Source organism: Lytechinus variegatus, chromosome 2 (genome assembly GCF_018143015.1).
Source record: "Lytechinus variegatus isolate NC3 chromosome 2, Lvar_3.0, whole genome shotgun sequence".
NCBI lineage: Eukaryota > Metazoa > Echinodermata > Echinoidea > Temnopleuroida > Toxopneustidae > Lytechinus > Lytechinus variegatus.
The window spans coordinates 5888846-5910000 of NC_054741.1; the positions used below are offsets into that span (position 1 = coordinate 5888846).

Sequence of the window (21155 nt, forward strand, 5' to 3'; positions counted from 1 at the left end):
CAACAGTACCATCATCAATGGTACCATCATCATCATTATAATCATTTCATCACCATAGACATTTCATCATCATCATCACCACCACCACTATCATTTCACCTTCATCACCATCATCATTACCACCACCAACATAATCTTCCAATCATAGACTTTATCATCACTTCATCTTCATCACCATCATTATCATCATCATCACCATCATCAGTACCATCATCATTTCATCACCATAGTCATTTAATCAGCACCACTATGATTTCACCTTCATCATTACCACCACCATCATCAACATAATCTTCCAATCATAGACTTTATTATCATCATCGCCAGCATCATTTCATCACCTTCATCATCATTACCACCACCAACACCATCATCATCAACATAATCTTCCAATCATAGACTTTGCAATAAATGGTAACTATGGAACCTTCATTAAGATTGGCAGCTGATCTGCATTACCATGGTAGTTACCATAATGACAATGTTACAATATATATATAGTTGTAACTTCTTTTTAATGAAATGGGACCCCAAGGTGATTCTGTTGATACTGCATTAATGAGCCATCTGTTTATGGAAATTAACTTAACATCAGTAACACTACAAGGGGAAGACTGGACAGTCAATAGAGCACGTAATGAAATGCTTGGGAAGAGCACCCCACAGCATAGAGGCGAAAGTCGCATATTGCCATTTTAAGTTGTTCCTTCACCCCTCCACCATTTCCCTCATATCATATGAGGGAAATGGTGGAGGGGTGAAGGAATAGAAAATTTTATAGATTTTTTCGTCTTTGGTTTTCTTTCATAAAATTAAAATATATCTTGGAGGTTTCTTGGAATGAAAAGGTGGAATTATCCCCATGTGCCCCCATTGTGCCCTCTCCCAATTACCCTCTCATTTTCCCCCATGTTTTATACACAGCTGCATGCCGATGTGTGAAGGTTTACTTACCCAACGCTAGTGGGTGCCTTTCCCAATAAGTGTCCAGTCTTTCCCTTACACATTTGACCCATTTATTCAAATTATTGATTGATCACATTGATTATACCCAAATAATTCTAAATACTCTGCAAGTTATTTTTTAGGTAGGGTGTACTAATCAAAGAAAACTCAAAACTCCAGTATGGATATATCATTTACCACTTTGAGATAACTTTAATACAATATACTATACCATAACAAAAAAAATTATAAGCTAAAGAACTAAATACTAAGGAGCTTTTCATGAGAAGCTTCTGTCACAGATTTTTACCTACTATTATTGCCCTCCACTGATAAGATCCCGATAAGATGCAAGAATTTGCAACAATAGCCAGTGAAAATCATTTGTTTCATGATATGTTCCCTGGGGTCCTGTCTTACAAACAGTTACGATTGATCTGATCAATCTTAACTGTATGGAAATCCATCAATATCTTAATTTTTGGTTCAGGAAATTTGCACAAAGTCCTGTGCAAACAAAGAGAAGCACACTAAATTTTAAAGAAACCAATGAATGTATGACTGACTATACAGCATAGTTAGGAAATTTTTTGAACAAACATGCATTGTAGATGTGAAGTTGCTGGCTTTCCAAAGTTGTGGTTAATCGGATCAATCGCATATCTTAGTAAGACGGGGGCCAACATCCACATAGATCTGCTAATATCATACAATTACATAAAACTCTTTATCCAGTTGGTGGGACACTGGCTTGAGAAGTTTCTGTCTCATTCAGACCATAAGTCAGTGTCAGCCATTTACAGGAGGGGGGGGGGGGGGGTGTTTGATTTCTCCCAAAATAGAAAAAAAAATGTTTCAGTGGGGCATGTCATAAATCAATAAATCAAATGGTGTTTTCTTTTTTCCAAGCATGCTTGGTGAGTAGATTGTGATAAATGGTAGCGACAATTCACACATTTGATATATACTGAATTATCAGAATTTTTTTCTTCAAGCATCTGTAGCTTCAGTGCCTAACATCAATTAGTCTTCTGATTCATGATGTATTGCCAACGTTTTGCATAACAGCATCAAGCTAATAAAAGCAAAAACAAAAGCTGCAGCCCCCATCTAGATTATAAGCTACATTCAGATATGTCTCCGTACGCTCTTCACCATGTATTACACACAAAAAACTAATAATTGTCTAAAGTTGCATTTCGTTAGGGTAGATGGATCCAATATGATATGGTATCACAATGAGTTAATAATGATGTTAGGGCCCAATCTTAAAAAGAGTTACGATAGATCCGTTCAACCTCAACTATATGAAATATATGGAAATCCATCAATACCCTAATTTTTCTTCAGGAAATTTGCGCAACGTTCTTTGTTAACAAAGAAAAGCACACTAAATTCACAAGATATTGAATAGAATATAAATACACAACATATCTAGAAAATATCTTGAACAAACATGTATTCTAGATATTGAGGTTGCTGGCTCTCCATAGTTGTGGCTGATCACATCAATCGCGAGTCTTTGTAAGACGGGGCCCAGGAATGATGTTATAAATTTGTCCGCAAAAGCTGCAAAATTTCTGACTGGACAGCAGGATTTCATCAGGTTTATATAAAATCATGTTGAGCAAGCAGAAGACGTGTTTTGATGTCTTGGATCACAATTACAAAATGTTGCTTGCTGGGATTTACTGCTTAGCTGTGTTGCACCATGTCTCATAAAGACTACCAGGGGTGTGCAAGAAACTTGTGATTAATTGGGAATCAATTGTAGGTCAGAAATCAATCATAAGACCTGCAATTAATTGGAACTTTGAAATTATCTCCTGGTCAAAAGAAAGCAAAAAGTGACAATTCGTCGCAGACATAGATCAATTGTAGATTTGCAAATTGATATTTATAATCGATCACAAACAAGTTTCTTGTAACATCCCCTTTAGACCCATCAACAGTAATACTGTACATGTATCGTCATAAGATCAATCTAAGATTAATATCAAATAATGTATCATTGATTATGTTGATGTGACGTATGCTCAGACTGTTGATCATTTGGCCATCTAGTGTTGGGTCGGTATGGTGCACTCCCACTTCGAGGAGGCTTCAAAATAAGTTTTCCAGTCTGAAAAAGATAGGTAAATAAATTATACCATTGACTTAGATCGCAAGGCCTTATATCTCAATAGGCAACTGTTTCCTGGGGCATATTCCTACTTAGTAGCACAAATGGCAAAAAGATTTTAAAAAGGGCACTAAAAATATGCAGGGCCAATGGGAGGGGTTTCAAAGCCAATCAATATGGAATCAAAGTTTATGGTCTTGATTGGCCTCATGATTGCCTTGGATTAATGGGAAAAGAAAGTAGTTGCAGCAAACAATTATTTCATGAGAAAGCCTTTAAAATCAAGATTAAATGCTATCATCTTATCATAGATAAAGTTCTGGTACACTGAAATAAACTTATCTTTGTGAAATCATGAAATCTTACCTGAAAATTGATAATTCTGATTATCACTTACAAAAAAGGCACATGTGGATGATGTGGGACAGTTTATTAATATTGTTTAGAAAACTTATCTGATACATTATGGAATTCTGTGGTCATTTTGCTAATTTCTCAGCAATGACACATTTTCTTTCCAGAGCCATTTCGCACATATTTTATTAATACATAAACACTTTAGTTGGTCATTTCATTGAATTCTGTTCAGACTCATTTTCTTTAATCTAAGCTTCTGGTAATATGAGTATAAATCATAGTTCACTATTTGTTTAGTATCATTTAAGCTAAACTCGCTCACATCTAGTTTTGATGGAATATTACAGGATCAATTTTTTTAAATGCATTGTTTAAAAACATTTCGTTATGACAAGAAAGATTAAACACACTTATCCTATGGCTACCAGAGGCTTTTAACACGATGTCAAGTAGCAGCAGTGAAATAATAAAAAAACAAATAAAACATCCAAACCAAACCATGCTATTACATGTATCAACGAATATTGATCAATATAAAAAAATATTTAAAAAAACACTATGCAAATTGAAAATGAGGGCATTTGAATATATTCTTTGTGAAAACAGATATTTGTCATGAACTCTTCTAACTTTCCAACTCAAAAAGTAAGAGCATATAAAATGAATACTTACATCATCACATGACATGTTGAAATTTGCTAGAACTTTTCTACATCTTGCAGTAATTCTGAATATAAATCCTGCTAAGGAAAATGAAACATAATTAATAAAGAAAACACATTTTAGATGTATTCAGAATAACAGAATTAGAATTAATTTACACAAGAATTAATTCATATTGTAAAGTATTACAAGTCTTTACAAGAACAATATCCAACTATCCATAATACAGAGGGACGCTGACAGAATAGCCTATGTGCAATGTAAGGATCATGTTTGATATCCATGATGTTATTTATACCAAAAACCTTTGCAGTTTATCTACCTAGTTCATATATATCAAATAAAATGATTTCTGACATAAAGTCCATGTGGCAGTGTCCATATTTCTATAAAAATTAAAGGTTTTATCAAATTGATTTATATTATGCATGGGCCTCTAGGAGAACAGCTTGTAAGAGCTGAAGTGGCTGTCCTATGTACATAAGATATCAATATTACTGTTATTATTGAATCATTATCGTCATCATCAACATCCAAGCAGCAGCATGAACATCCAAGCAGCATTGGCATCATCATTATCATCATCTTTGTCATCATCATCTATCAACAACAGCAACATAAAATGACAGAATCCATGTGTGACAACAAAAATGGTTGCCATAGAATGCACAGAACATAATTCAATGTAAAACACAACCATGGTGGTCTAAAGATAAAAGGATACATTGCTGGTGAAATAACTCTTTTATGAATGCCTGCCATAAACAGGATAATTAGTGTAGAACCACTGCTAGCAAAGAAAGGGTGATTCTTCAAAGATTGAATGAACGATACCTGTAGACAGAGATTTAACAAAACATATACATGTATACATAAAATCACTGATATTAGCATGGGCGAGGTGTTAAGGAGGTAGTATACCTAGAGGAGCTCCGCCTAAATAAATGTCAGGTCCCTTCACTCTTAACTGAAATACACTTAAGACTCAATAAGTTGACAATATAGGTAAAATAATTTCTAATTTTTTCACCCTTAAAAATCCCAGTCACTTCACACAAATGGTCAGATCATAGACATGCAATATTGGTTAACAATCAATGAGATATACATATTAGATACATTATGTGCATTGGCATTTAAGCATGACTCCTGTAAATTTAATGGGAATTATCATACTGAAACAAACTAGATTTATACATTATACTCAAGAAAAAAGAATAACATCTGCCAAATATCAAGCCCGAGATAGGCATTGGAAAAAATAATTGAAATCTATGAATATGGCTATGATTTTCTATGGATGGACAAATATTTAATATGGGTGTTTCACAGAAGGATGGATGGGGGAATATTTGAATACAAATATGAATTAATTTGGTTATCTCCTTTTCTGAAATGTTTATTTTTCCCCCTTATACTGAATAATTTTCCCCAAGGGAGGGGGGGGGGGGTTATTCAATGAAATGATAAATACCTTGGATGTTTCTTCATCTAATAGCCAATACCATGCACCACATGCTGTACATACTGCTATCACTATAAGCACAACTGCAATAGAAAAAATATAGAAAATAAACATAACAGAACTTATTTCCCCTTCGAAATGTTTCTCTTGACTTTTTATATGTATGGGTGGACATTTCATTCAGAATGGACAGTACACACATAACATTTTTAATGTACATGTATTTTACGCATAATGATAATGAATGAAAAACATTTGTACTGAAAAGAAATTACAAGGTTAAATGTCTCATTGAAGTTTAACAAGGAATAGACAACTAAACAAGCAAACTGATTTAATAAGAAATAATTAAAATAAAGCTAGATGAACAATGAAATATTTGCTCAGTATGAAATGAATGCATAAATCTTCCGGTGTGTACGTATGTGTGGAAAAGTATTTTCAAATACTGTAAAAACTCAACTGAAATATCAAAAATGCATTCATTTTCATGTAAGTTGATCCACAAATATACTGTACCTTGTTATATGTAAAAAAAAATCACAAAGTCACTAAACTAAGCCATAGGTCTCTATTGTTTCCCAACTTCATCCACATATCATGAAAATAATTGTGTATGAAATCAATGACATAGCTTAAATTGGATGACCAAAAATTTTAAGCAAAATCAAAATATATAGGCTATACAGGGCTGTACATATATATATATATATTTTTTTTTTTGGGGGGGGATAATAAAAATGCTTGCAATTCTGAACTTTTATTTTGGCCTATTGATCAAACTTTGTGATCATCACAGATGAAAATAAATAGTCAAATTAGTGTATAGTGCTTGCAACTAGTACTTTTAGCATGTAGGTATTGTATTTTTCTCAAAAGTATTCTTATTTATACTGTATGTTCATTTCTCATGTGAAGTTTTCAATGTTTTGTCATTGTGAAATGCACTGAAAGTTTTAAACGTTTGCTATAAAGAGTTCTAAAAATACAGTATATCCTTATTACTATTAACATCATATCTACAATAATCACATAGGTGCACCATCTCCACTCCCTCTGGAGCATTCTGTGCAGGTGCTAGATTACAAGCAAAAAATGCAGAATAATGATTTCTTTAAGGTGATATATTCATTCCTATGTTAATAAAGTTGAGTTTCCTAACTAGTTTATTCTTTCAGGTTATTTACTCTCTCACATCAATTCTTTGTTAACTTAGCAATAGAAATTCTAAATACTCATCATACCTGTCCATCTCCATGCGTATGGACGTAGATAACCTACGACCTCTGTCAACCTCTGTTCAAATGCCTTCAGGTCTGCAAAATCTAGAAATACAACAATTGAAAATGAATTCAATGATCTCTGTGATTATGCATTACATATTTTTTTTTCATTTGACAAATTTTAGTAAGTGCAAGTGACACAAACTTGTACAAGATTTATTGAAAACTCACGATGACGATTTAGTAATTTCTTTACTAAAAAATATTTTTTCCTTTATTTCTTTCAGTGACAGTTACAAACATGGCAATCAATCAAATAATATGTCCAAGACATCCTTCCACGCTCCCGGTTTGGTTTTCAAAGCAGAGAACGACAATTTGAAAGTGTGGGTGAATAAGACCATAAGACCATTAACCTTTCACTCATCATTTCAGAGAAATTCCTCAAGTAACACAAATATCACTTTGTAAAAAATATTATTCTATCAAGTGCACATTTTACCCACTTTACCAAAACTGCAACTGTTGTCTTCAACATCAATCGATTTGGTCATGCATGGCACAAATGGTACAAATAGGATATCAATGGAATGCTGATGAGTTTCTCATTTATATTCATGCAGAATAATTTCACAAAATTAAACATGATCAGAATTTCAGCCCTCTAGATTTGGATTACCTTTTTTCTGAAAGGCATTGTATAAAATATTTCAAATCAGTGCTCAGGGTTGAAAATAACTGCATGTGTATCTAAATTAATAGAGTATATTCATCTCGAGAGCAAAATGCTAAACATTTCATCAAAATCTGATAACAAATAACATAGTTATTGAATGTTTAACCGTTTGGTAATATTTTGTGGAAACAGTTACATGCAGGTCATCATAAATATTCATGAGTTGGGCTGATGTTGTCAAATCCCCACTTTCCTATTCCTTATGGTGTTACATGAAATCACAATAATTGCATACTTTCATACATGTTTGTATGAAATGTCTAATAATAAAATGAGTTGCAGCAATGAATATCTAATGCACTAAATCAGTTGTCACTCAATAGTCTTTTAAGTTCTTGTGGGAAAAAATTGAATAGAAATAATTTTATGCAATGAAATACATATCACTGACAACAAATGTGCAACAAGCCTTGTAAAGTTAGAAAGCAATTTTTGTTTTTTCACCTTCTGAGTATTTTTTTTCTCTTCAGAAATGTTTTATTATCTCAGAGAAGTTTATTGATCAAGTTTGCCAGTTTTTGGGTTATAATAGACACTTGTACCAAGTCCCTTATTTGTGTGGTAAGAAAATGGGCCTCTGGGGTTGGTTGCAACAAAATTGAAGGGGCTATTTGGAACATGTTCCAAAATACCCCAAACATAATTATAAATGAAAACATTGGATGAGAAAAAAAATGTACACAGTATTTCACACTCTTTTGAACATGTCTTTTAAGCCATGCTTGTTTTGTTTCTCTGTTAGGTCTGAATGAGCATTTAAGGCCTATTGTAGGCCCCTAATGAAATATTTATCCTTATCAAACTTGGGGGGGGGGTCAATTTGAGCCCCCCTTTTTGACCGCACTGCTCACTGACGTTTTACTTTCAAGTCTTTGCGATGGCCGGGTGCACGGTTTCGAAATTAGGCAATATTTTGTACCTGCATGTTAGACCCCAAAGTGCTAAAAAATGTGATTTCGTGTACACGGTCAATGCCAATGGTGTTTTTAAACAAAAAATCATAAATGTATGATTATTTTTACTTTTATTAGATCAAATGTATTTATTTTATGCTATTTATGGTAGCAAAAGGGTTCCCAACAAAGTTCATCAGAAAAAAACATTAAAAAACAAAGTTTCAAAAAAACAAAGAAATACAAATTAAAAAAAATACATGAACTACATATTTTGCAATTTCTTCATAGATATTTGTTATAAATGCAAAAAATTACACCCTCACCAAAAGTTCTAAGCATTCTACTAGGTAAATATTGGCGACAGCACGCAAATCACGCGGTTTGCTTGCTGTCACCAAGTGAAAGACAATGAAATCAAGAAGGCGACGTAAACACGGAGGCAAGTTTTTCCCATTTTTTCATAACATTTTTCTCAATTTTTCTGTTTGAATAAATTCTTGTTTAAAAATGAAATCAATATCGTAGAAATGTCGGAAATGAAGTCTATCCCATGATGTACATGATTTAGGGCTAGATCAAAGGAAAGTAGAAATCTCCGGGGCGAAAGTTTCAGGTTTCTTGGTGGTGTGTGTAGATGTATAGGAAGCAATTCCAGGCTCTGTTGAGAGTAAGCATACGTTAATCATTATTAGTAAATGATTTTTACTATATAGGCTCGAGGTTAGTCACGTTAGTATACTACTACTGTCTACTAACCTCGCAATACGTGTGAGGCTAGTATACTAACCTCGCAATGTGTGCGAGTGCTCTCTAGGAGCCTCCTGGCTAGTCCTAGGCCGGGCCGGAGCTCCCTGGCCTAGGCTGGGTTAGCTGACGGCAAGCGCAGCGTAGCCGCAGGGTCTTCTTCTTCTTTGGGTATACTGCCCAACGCCCCACAGTAGGAGCCAAACGGGCAGGAAGTGCGCAGGTGTTGATGGCATGGAGAGAGATCTGCTCACCTCTCGATATCTGATTGGGGGTTGCAGGTCGACCACTACACCAGGGTTTCCCCCTACTCTTATTCGAATAGTGCAGTGGGTTCTTAACGTGTAAAGGTGGTGACTCTCCTCTACACGGGGCCTCCATTTAACATCCTATCCGAGGGACGGAGTATTTTTCCTGTATTACAGCCTGCATCTATTGAACAGGGGAGAGATGTTTACACACAACGCACTGGCTTCAGTCATCTGCCCGGGTTGGACCTGAACCTACGATCTTTGGTTCGACGGGCAGACGCGTTACCAACTGAGCCAACTTCGCTCTATGAGCCACCGATGGCTTCAATTCATCTCGCGTACGAAGGATTCATATACAACTGGTGCACGCAAATTTTTCATACCATTTTTTTTCTCAAAATAATGTATCATTACCTAATACCTAAGATTTCAAATTGTGCTATGACATTTACCGAACCATATGGATCGTTTGTTGACTTCTCTTTGCTGTTTTTTATTACATAAAAAAGATTTTTTTTAATCTTCATGTACGTGCCTCTTGGTCAGCGTGGATATCAATTTTCACCTAAAGAGGGCGGGCGATATTATTCACAAGCCGGTTTGTTTACGGTTCTGCAGCTTGTACTGCTAGCTGCATTTTAGGCGATCAGTATTATTTTCTTGCTCGTTCAATCCACTTTCATCATCATCTTGTCAAAAGATGGCGTACTTTACCTATAAGTATATACATGAGATGCAACCTGTTGGATTTTTGGTACAATTTCCCATTATGCGCCGATGACTTGAATCAAGAATGTTCGATAGGAAAAATTCACATTTCGATTGTCGTTTGCATAATTTCCATAGGATAACTAAGGACGGATCAAACGGAGTATCCTGGTTGAGATTTGGAGATAAGCGATAAAAACAATTTCCAAATCCAATTCCTTTTTTTGTAAGTTAAAATCATACGATCAAGATTAACATACCGTAAGGGCACTAGTATTAAACCCGTTTGGAGAGTTTCCTCAAATATATAGAAACATAGAATTTACCTGAATTTCAGACCCGTCTTATTTCTAAGAGCAAATGCTGGTTATTCTTTTTCCGTTATTTTTTTCTTCAACCAGTCGACTGTGTGCGCGGGCGATCGAATTATACGGCGACGGTTTTTTGCACTAGTATTCAACCCGTCTGCAGCACTCTAGGCGACACCGCAATACTTACCCGTGTTAAGAAACTGAGACTCCACTCACGCGCATTTGGGCAGCCCTAGCTTAGAACTAAGCTTTCTTTCCGTAAAAAATCTTTATTCTTATGATTCAATAAATGTTAATGAATATATAATTACTCTTAAATCGGTACTCACCGGTTCTTTTCTTGAATTTTCTGCCAAATTCCCACGCTTCTGGCTTCAATTCTGCGATGGATTCTGTTGCCATAGACAGCTACACATGCAACTCTATTTATAAATGGAGCGCCCCTTACGAGAGTTGTTAATGCCGCGGAAAAATTGTTAGGCATTTTGGCCTGTGGTCAAGGCGTTCTTTTGTTCTATTTTTTTTATAGGTATGAGATCGAAATCACAGCGACTATTCACACTGTTCCATAATGATTCCGAAAGGAGGTGCAGCACCCCCCACCCACATGGGCGCAAATCCCAGGGGGACACTTCCCCCTAACCCAAAATAGTAGGGGCACATTATCAAATGTCCCCCTACTATTTTTGTTCTTTTATATATGATGGAAAGAAATAGGCCTACATCATTTAAATCGAAGTAAAACATGTATTTTGGACGAGACGACCTTCTTTTGGGGTGATAAACCTTCCTTTTTGTTTTTTTTTGTTAGTTTGTTTTTGTTTTTTTTTTGCCTGTTTTCCAGCCCCTGGTCCCCTACCTTAGATTTCCACCCTTGCCTCCCACTACTCTTGATATTGTTTGCGAATCTGTTTTGTAAATTAAAGGGGAATTTCACCCTGATAAAAAGATGATGAAAATATGAGAAAAATCATTTCAAAATATCGATGAAGGTGTTATTTGACAAAAAATGGAGTTGATGAATTTAGAATGCTTGATTTATTGTGACGTCTATAACGAGCAGTTGCTCTATCCTAAATATAAAATGCCCAAATTTCCCATTTTTAATGGTCCGTAACGACCCACTTTTTTCTTTTTGATAACAAGTATGAATTGATATAGGCCTACTAAAATGTACCATAAAAATCATTATCATGTATTTCTTGACATTTCATTTACTTTTTTACCATAATAATAGCTGCTTGCAAAGGCCTACGCCGTCACAAAAAAACCCGGGGGGCCGGGGGGCACTTACATTGACGAGTGGATACCATGCGTGACCAAAAAAAAACGTAAAAAGGATGTCCTTTTCACGATAGGGCACGTTACCTACGTAACGTGATAAGGGTGTCAAAAACACAAAAATAACGAAAAAAGGGTATCTATTAATTCGCTAGGAAAACCGTCGTGTTTAGGGTCTAATTTGCGGGGATGATAAAACAAAATCAAAATGTTTTATAAAGGATGTCCTTTTTGCTCCAACACTTCGTGTTTAGAGTCCGATTTGCGCGAGGTGTAGAAGGTGGGGTCGTACTAAACCAAATAAGGTAAAGCCGACGACTGAAGGACCCGTAACAATAAAACATTCCTGTACTTGTTTAGGGGTTCATTTCAGGGAATATTTGCCAAGAGTATCGTTTTGTTTCCAATACTTGTTAAGGGTAGGGTTTCACACGCCAATACTTGTTAAGGAGTGCATTTTCAGAATATGGAAATTACGTGTTTAGGGTGCTTTTCGAGACCCCATGGTCGCGCATGGTATCCACTCGTGAATGGAAGTGGCCCCCCCCCGGGCAAAAAAAAATCTTACCTTTGAAAAAGATCTATCTATCCGACTCGATTATATAAGAGAAGAATTTACTAATCAAAATATTATGAGCAAAAAGCACGAGCTGATATTTTTTATGAATATTCAAAACTGATAGAGAGACGCAATCGAATTATTCGATTGCGACAAAATTGATGATCTGAGAATTTATTGTTTTTAGGAATTCATTAAAAGCATAAAGTTGATCAGCATTAAAATATGGCAGGCGCAACGCATGAGCTAAAGCTTTATAGGCATACACCGATAAAAAATTTTAAGTATTTTTGGTAATCATGAAAAAAATTGATATTTCATGAAAGAAAGCTCAAATCCCGAGGAGGAATATTCTTATGAATTGACTTTAAAAAAAACTGTGGTAAGCCCCATTTAATATTTGATTATAAGTCGAATAAAACAGTAAAAGCTGACAAACGTTCGCGTGATATTTGGCAACCTCCCCCCCAAAAAAAAAAAATAAATAAATAAATAAAAAATAAAAAAAAGTTTTTAACTATAATAATGATCGAAGGTAATTTTGTCTCGCGTAGAACTGGACAAATGAAAAAAAGATTGTCACTAAAAAAATGAAGGTAATTTTGACCCACGTAAAATTTGGCGAGCCCCCCCCCAAAAAAAAAAAAGGAAAAAAGGTTTTAACAAGCAAAAAAAGGCTAAAAAGGAGAAAGAAGAGACAAGAATAATTATGAACGAAATATCCCCATTACAAATAATGCTGTGATCTTCATAAGGGAGGGGTCGCATAACTAATATGAACAACGTATTTAATTCCAAAATATTTACTACAAATCTCAATAGGGGGATCGGGCAGAAATGCTCACCCCCACCCCCCGATCCGCCACTGATTCCAATCAATAATGACATTTATCTGCAATACTGATACTTTGGAATCAAGATACTGAAGATTGATACGCTTTACATAAATTATGAACGTCTGACAAAAAGATAATCTACCGATCACCTGACCGATCAGCTGACCAGTTCGCGTATCACTTCGGAGTTGATCACTCGTCGCAGCTGTGTGGAACGCTCACCGAAAATCAACAAAAAGGGCCTGAAATGTAAGTTTAATGATAATATATTTTAATTTGAACTACTTAATTAATACTTTTAATGTATCCCCACCAAATGAAAGTCATATCACGTAACTCCAATTTGTATTAAGGCGTACATTTACCAAAGTCTTGGGTTGGAAATCAGAACAGCATTGTCTAACCCATATTTTTGGGTAATGTCGCCTATGAGGTCCATACATGTTAATGTTTGGACCTCATTGGTACTAGGAGTGGTCTGCACTAGTATTCAACCTAGCGATGAAAGATGGTCCTGTCTCTCAATCTGCCCTTGTCCCATCCGACTATGGACTAGACCATTTGAGATGAGACCAAACAGGGAATTAATCAAAGCCAGATACTTACATAGATCTAAATCTAATTTAGCAATATAAACCCTTTTGAGATTTGCTATCTATCCTCACTAGGTTGAATACTAGTGCAATTCAGTGCAAAAGGCCATCGGCGCATAATTCGATCCTACGCGCATACAGTCGACAGATTGATAAAGAAAATACCGACAACAGATTACCCTGGAAATAACAAAGGTATGAAATTAAGATAGTTTCCATATTTCTAAATATTTTTGAAAATATGTCAAAATCTTCACTCCTAGTACCAATGAGGTCCAAACATTAACATGTATGGACCTCATAGGCGACATTACCCAAAAATATGGGTTAGACAATGCTGTTCTGATTTCCAACCCAAGACTTTGGTAAATGTACGCCTTAATACAAATTGGAGTTACGTGATATGACTTTCATTTGTTGGGGAGACATTAAAAGTATTAATTAAGTAGTTCAAATTAAAATATATTATCATTAAACTTACATTTCAGGCCCTTTTTGTTGATTTTCGGTGAGCGTTCCACACAGCTGCGACGAGTGATCAACTCCGAAGTGATACGCGAACTGGTCAGCTGATCGGTAGATTATCTTTTTGTCAGACGTTCATAATTTATGTAAAGCGTATCAATCTTCAGTATCTTGATTCCAAAGTATCAGTATTGCAGATAAATGTCATTATTGATTGGAATCAGTGGCGGATCGGGGGGGGGGGGGGGGGGGGGGGGGGGGGGTGGGGGTGAGCATTTCTGCCCGATCCCCCTATTGAGATTTGTAGTAAATATTTTGGAATTAAATACGTTGTTCATACTAGTTATGCGACCCCTCCCTTATGATGATCACAGCATTATTTGTAATGGGGATATTTCGTTCATAATTATTCTTGTCTCTTCTTTCTCCTTTTTAGCCTTTTTTTGCTTGTTAAAACCTTTTTTCCTTTTTTTTTTGGGGGGGGGCTCGCCAAATTTTACGTGGGTCAAAATTACCTTCATTTTTTTAGTGACAATCTTTTTTTCATTTGTCCAGTTCTACGCGAGACAAAATTACCTTCGATCATTATTATAGTTAAAAACTTTTTATTTTTTATTTATTTTTTTTTTTTGGGGGGGAGGTTGCCAAATATCACGCGAACGTTTGTCAGCTTTTACTGTTTTATTCGACTTATAATCAAATATTAAATGGGGCTTACCACAGTTTTTTTTAAAGTCAATTTATAAGAATATTCCTCCTCGGGATTTGAGCTTTCTTTCATGAAATATCAATTTTTTTCATGATTACCAAAAATACTTAAAATTTTTTATCGGTGTATGCCTATAAAGCTTTAGCTCATGCGTTGCGCCTGCCATATTTTAATGCTGATCAACTTTATGCTTTTAATGAATTCCTAAAAACAATAAATTCTCAGATCATCAATTTTGTCGCAATCGAATAATTCGATTGCGTCTCTCTATCAGTTTTGAATATTCATAAAAAATATCAGCTCGTGCTTTTTGCTCATAATATTTTGATTAGTAAATTCTTCTCTTATATAATCGAGTCGGATAGATAGATAACTAGAGAGAGAGAGTTGGGGGGGGGGTCCCTCAGCTACTTGTCCTCGCTTATTTGTTATTATTTGTTATTATGCTCATGTTGTGAGAGCTTTGTGTTTTCACATTTTTTTCTTTTTCAACCTTTTTATTGTCTCGGAGCTTCCCTCTATTTCTTTACACTATATTATAATGTAGTCCTGTTTCAATCATTGGCGGCGGAAGCCCCAAATTTTAGGAGGGGACAACCTAAAAAATTTTGACAAGCAAAAAAAAAAGGCTCTCAACCCAAACATTTTAGGGGGGACGTAGGAAAATAAATTGACAAGCAAAAAAAAAAAGGTCAACAACAAATTTAGGGGGGAACGTCCCCGCTTCCGCCGCCTATGGTTTCAATTCTTTTTTTGTTCTCATTTCAATGAAAACATCATTATTAAACTGACGTACATGTAGAAGACTTTATTACGAAATTTTGACATTGTTTTGTTTCATTTGTTTGGCTTTCTTTTTTTCTTCTCCTCATCTTCTTTTTCTTCTTACTTTTTCCCTTTCCTTATTTTCTCTTCAGTATTTCATTCAGGTATCCGCCAATTTATACAACACCAAGCATATAGAGGCGGATAATCAGTGAGGGAGCATGACGGTGTGCCGCTCTAAAAAAAAGAGGAATATTGGAAGAAAAAAAAAAGAAGAAGGGATGGGGAAAAAATAAAGAAAAAAAAAAGATGATGATGGCAATGACGATGATGAAAATTATCTTGGTGATGATGATGGTTGTGGTGACGGTTGTGGTGATGATGATGGTGATGCTAATGATAGTGGTGATGATGATGATGAGATGTAATTTTGTTATTTTGTCTTTGAAAAAATTAAGTAGTGCAAAGTTGAATTCATTTAAAGTTTATTATGAAAATAGCAGAAAAAAAATTGGTATGCGTTCGAGGAAAATCCATCCCCCACCAATCTTTTTCAAAGGTAAGATTTTTTTTTTTGCCCGGGGGGGGGGGGCCACTTCCATTCACGAGTGGATACCATGCGCGACCATGGGGTCTCGAAAAGCACCCTAAACACGTAATTTCCATATTCTGAAAATGCACCCCTTAACAAGTATTGGCGTGTGAAACCCTACCCTTAACAAGTATTGGAAACAAAACGATACTCTTGGCAAATATTCCCTGAAATGAACCCCTAAACAAGTACAGGAATGTTCTATTGTTACGGGTCCTTCGGTCGTCGGCTTTACCTTATTTGGTTTAGTACGACCCCACCTTCTACACCTCGCGCAAATCGGACTCTAAACACGAAGTGTTGGAGCAAAAAGGACATCCTTTATAAAACATTTTGATTTTGTTTTATCCCCGCAAATTAGACCCTAAACACGACGGTTTTCCTAGCGAATTAATAGATACCCTTTTTTCGTTATTTTTGTGTTTTTGACACCCTTATCACGTTACGTAGGTAACGTGCCCTATCGTGAAAAGGACATCCTTTTTACGTTTTTTTTTGGTCGCGCATGCATGGTATCCACTCGTCAATGTAAGTGCCCCCCCCCGGCCCCCCGGGTTTTTTTGTGACGGCGTAGGCCTTTGCAAGCAGCTATTATTGTGGTAAAAAAGTAAATGAAATGTCAAGAAATACATGATAATGATTTTTATGGTACATTTTAGTAGGCCTATATCAATTCATACTTGTTATCAAAAAGAAAAAAGTGGGTCGTTACGGACCATTAAAAATGGGAAATTTGGGCATTTTATATTTAGGATAGAGCAACTGCTCGTTATAGACGTCACAATAAATCAAGCATTCTAAATTCTATCAACTCCATTTTTTGTCAAATAACACCTTCATCGATATTTTGAAATGATTTTTCTCATATTTTCATCATCTTTTTATCAGGGTGAAATTCCCCTTTAATTTACAAAACAGATTCGCAAACAATATCAAGAGTAGTGGGAGGCAAGGGTGGAAATCTAAGGTAGTTGACCAGGGGCTGGAAAACAGGCAAAAAAAACCAAAAACAAACTAACAAAAAAAAAAAAGGAAGGTTTATCACCCCCAAAAGAAGGTCGTCTCGTCCAAAATACATGTTTTACTTCGATTTAAATGATGTAGGCCTATTTCTTTCCATCATATATAAAAGAACAAAAATAGTAGGGGGACATTTGATAATGTGCCCCTACTATTTTGGGTTAGGGGGAAGTGTCCCCCTGGGATTTGCGCCCATGTGGGTGGGGGGTGCTGCACCTCCTTTCGGAATCATTATGGAACAGTGTGAATAGTCGCTGTGATTTCGATCTCATACCTATAAAAAAAAATAGAACAAAAGAACGCCTTGACCACAGGCCAAAATGCCTAACAATTTTTCCGCGGCATTAACAACTCTCGTAAGGGGCGCTCCATTTATAAATAGAGTTGCATGTGTAGCTGTCTATGGCAACAGAATCCATCGCAGAATTGAAGCCAGAAGCGTGGGAATTTGGCAGAAAATTCAAGAAAAGAACCGGTGAGTACCGATTTAAGAGTAATTATATATTCATTAACATTTATTGAATCATAAGAATAAAGATTTTTTACGGAAAGAAAGCTTAGTTCTAAGCTAGGGCTGCCCAAATGCGCGTGAGTGGAGTCTCAGTTTCTTAACACGGGTAAGTATTGCGTTGTCGCCTAGAGTGCAAAATCTTTGAATTGTGCCGGGTTGAATACTAGTGCCCTTACGGTAGATCTAGTGGAGAAATATTGAAAGGTTTGGCATGTTTTATTCCCTCACATTCGTGTGATGAATGAAACGTCAAAGTCCACTATGAAATCACATGCGTTGTGCGAGGTTAGTATTACTAACCTGAACCTCGCATGTTGTGTGAGTGCTCTGACTCTGAGCCAACTTCGCTCTCACCAACAATGCATGAATTTCAATACGTGGGACACCTGCATTCCAATTATAACGCTGAACTAGGCCTAATCTACTACTTCAAGTGGCTTTCCAAAATAAGCGATTATTTTTAATTACCTTCAGTCTGCACCTGCTCGACGGACATATTGTCATTCATTTGGCAATCTCTTGGGCATAAAAATACAGATTTTATATGATACGAAGGCTGCCTTCACCAAATCTGGATTTCCTTTCCCTTTTTTCTCTTATCAGACAGTCCGCCCTCTACGTCAATTTGATTGATATCATCAATTGAGAATAAAATAGTATTTGATGATAATTTATTGTGATCAATCAGAAACTGAATTCTCTCCTATTATAATGCAGATGATACAATTATTATGGCAAAAAAGTAAAGAAGATCTCCAAGCTGCTCTGAATACACTTGGTACATACTGTAAAGATTTGGAGCTAGCCTCTAGCCCCCGGGGGGGGGGGGGGCCACTTCATTCACGAGTGGATACCATGCGCGACCATGGGGTCTCGAAAAGCACCCTTAACACTTAATTTCTATATTCCGAAAATGCACCCCTTAACAAGTATTGGCGTGTGAAACCCTACCCTTAACAAGTATTGGAAACAAAAAGATACTCTTGGCAAATATTCCCTCAGAAATGAACCCCTAAACAAGTACAGGAATGTTTATTGTTACGGGTCCTTCGGTCGTCGGCTTTACCTTATTTGGTTTAGTACAACCCCACCTTCTACACCTCGCGCAAATCGGACTCTAAACACGAAGTTTTGGGGCAAAAAGGACATCCTTTATAAAACATTTTAATTTTCTTTTATCATTCCCGCAAATTCGACCCTAAACACGTAATTTTCCTAGCGAAATAGATACCCTTTTTCATTATTTTTGTGTTTTTGACACCCTTATCACCGTATCACGTTACGTACGTAACGTGCCCTATCGTGAAAAAGACATCCTTTTTACGTGTTTTTTTTTGGTCGCGCATGGTATCCACTCATCAATGTAAGTGCCCCCCCCTCCGGGCCTCTAGCTAGCTCTCTGACAATATTTCAAAAATTAAAATCATAAATTATAATTCTAAAGGCAAAATCAGAAAAAATCCATGAATTTACTTTTCTATATGAGACTATTGAAGTGATAATCGAGTACAAATATTCAGGTGTTGTATTAAATCATAATGGTAATTTTAGCAAGGTCAAAAATCGCCTTTGTGATCAAGCTACAGAGGCATCCGTTTGATTCTCTGTTTGTACCAATCCTACTTCAAGTTCAAGTTCAAATTTATTTATTCAAAACAAAAAACATCACATCATAATCAAAATAGATATACATACGGCTTATTTCGAAAGGGTGGGTGCTGTCGCGTTAGGGTGCGTCAACGCGAACGCGAAGATTCGTCCAAAGCCCCCCCGGTTTGGCCGAAAGGGTGCGTTGGGAGCGCCACGTCGCGTCGCGTTCACTGGAACGCGCCCTTTCGTCCAAAGCCCCCCCGGTTTGGACGAAAGGGTGTGTTTAATAATAATGAATAAATAAATACAAATATTTATAAGAAAGCTGAAGAAACAAAAAAGACGAGTGATATGTGAAATTTGCATAGGAACATAAATCATCATATGGCATAAACATTATTTTTTAAGGTAAAAAAAAACAATGACGGCATGCTGCATGAGGATTTTTTCGGTGGAAATGTTTTATGGTATAATATTGATACATGTAAAAATTATGACTGATTTCAAGGTTCTTTCAAATAAATAAAAGTAACTTACCTTCAATTTTATATTTAGCAGGTGTGTATTTATTACAAAGGAAAACATTAGTATACCTGGAGATATTTGGTGTCCCCCAAATTATAAAACTTACGGCAGATGTGTCCTGGAAAGGCAAGGCCAAAATTGATGTCGGGTCAGCATTCACAACGTTTAACTCTTCAGACCCTACCTTACTATATTTTACACTTGAGACCCTGCCTCAGTATATTTTGTGAGATGTGTCTGTTGTGCATGTGTGCGTGTTGTGTGTATAATAATAATAATATGTGCGTGTTGTTTGTATACTATTAATAATAATAATAATACTTATAATAATAAAAATAATAACAATAATAATAATAATACTTATAATAATGATAATAATAATAATTTTCACGCCAAGTGGCTTATTGCAAGGGTGGGTATCTGATTTTATTATTATTATTATTATTATCATTATTATTTTTAGTTGAACTTTTCTTTCTTTTCCTCAAATTGTAAATGCTTTAAATGATTGAAAATCCACTATTTTACGTGCAAATTGGCAATGTTTGACAAAATACCTTATATTCAGCTTTCTTATAAATATTTTTATTTAATTATTCATTATTATTAAACACACCCTTTCGTCCAAACCGGGGGGGCTTTGGACGAAAGGGCGCGTTCCAGTGAACGCGACGCGACGTGGCGCTCCCAACGCACCCTTTCGGCCAAACCGGGGGGGCTTTGGACGAATCTTCGCGTTCGCGTTGACGCACCCTAACGCGACAGCACCCACCCTTTCGACATAAGCCTCTACATACAACGTAAATGAGTACATGAACATACATCAATTAGATTAGAGCATAGACGAATTGGTTTTAGGACCCCGTTTAAAAGCAAAACTTGTGAGTAGGGCCCTGAAATACAATATGATTATCAACATAAAACATAGGATATACTAATCTATAAGATATAAAAGGAGAGAAAAATATATAGGTTAAGATGCTAAAAATAGAATGGAAAACTATTACAAACACACATATATACACCCATCCACACACACAACCACATCCACCCACATATGCACATACTAAACATAAATGAGTAGGTCATCAACTTAAATGCAAATACATCAACTTAAAATACATATTGAAGGAAAATAATCATAATCTGTCAAGAAAGCAAGTTTTGGATAATCTGTAGAACATGAAAAGAGTTTGTAGCGGTTCTGAATCTCGCCTTGTAATCAGAGGGTCGTGTGTTCGAATCCCACTATGGCCTAACGTCCTTTGGCAAGGCGTCAATCCCCAAT

At 35.9% G+C, this 21155-nt stretch overlaps 1 protein-coding gene across 1 annotated transcript; it reads right to left on the reverse strand.

Moving 5' to 3' along the window:
• Positions 1–1339: 1339 nt before the first annotated feature.
• On the reverse strand, positions 1340–18367 carry LOC121407150 (nuclear envelope phosphatase-regulatory subunit 1-like). Its single transcript, XM_041598091.1, has 6 exons — positions 18221–18367; positions 6797–6877; positions 5562–5635; positions 4812–4921; positions 4097–4151; positions 1340–3067 (listed from the first exon to the last, which is right to left on the reverse strand). Exons 1-6 carry the CDS (start codon positions 18258–18260, stop codon positions 2954–2956), a joined length of 474 nt encoding a protein of 157 aa, XP_041454025.1. The 5' UTR covers positions 18261–18367; the 3' UTR covers positions 1340–2953.
• Positions 18368–21155: the final 2788 nt, after the last annotated feature.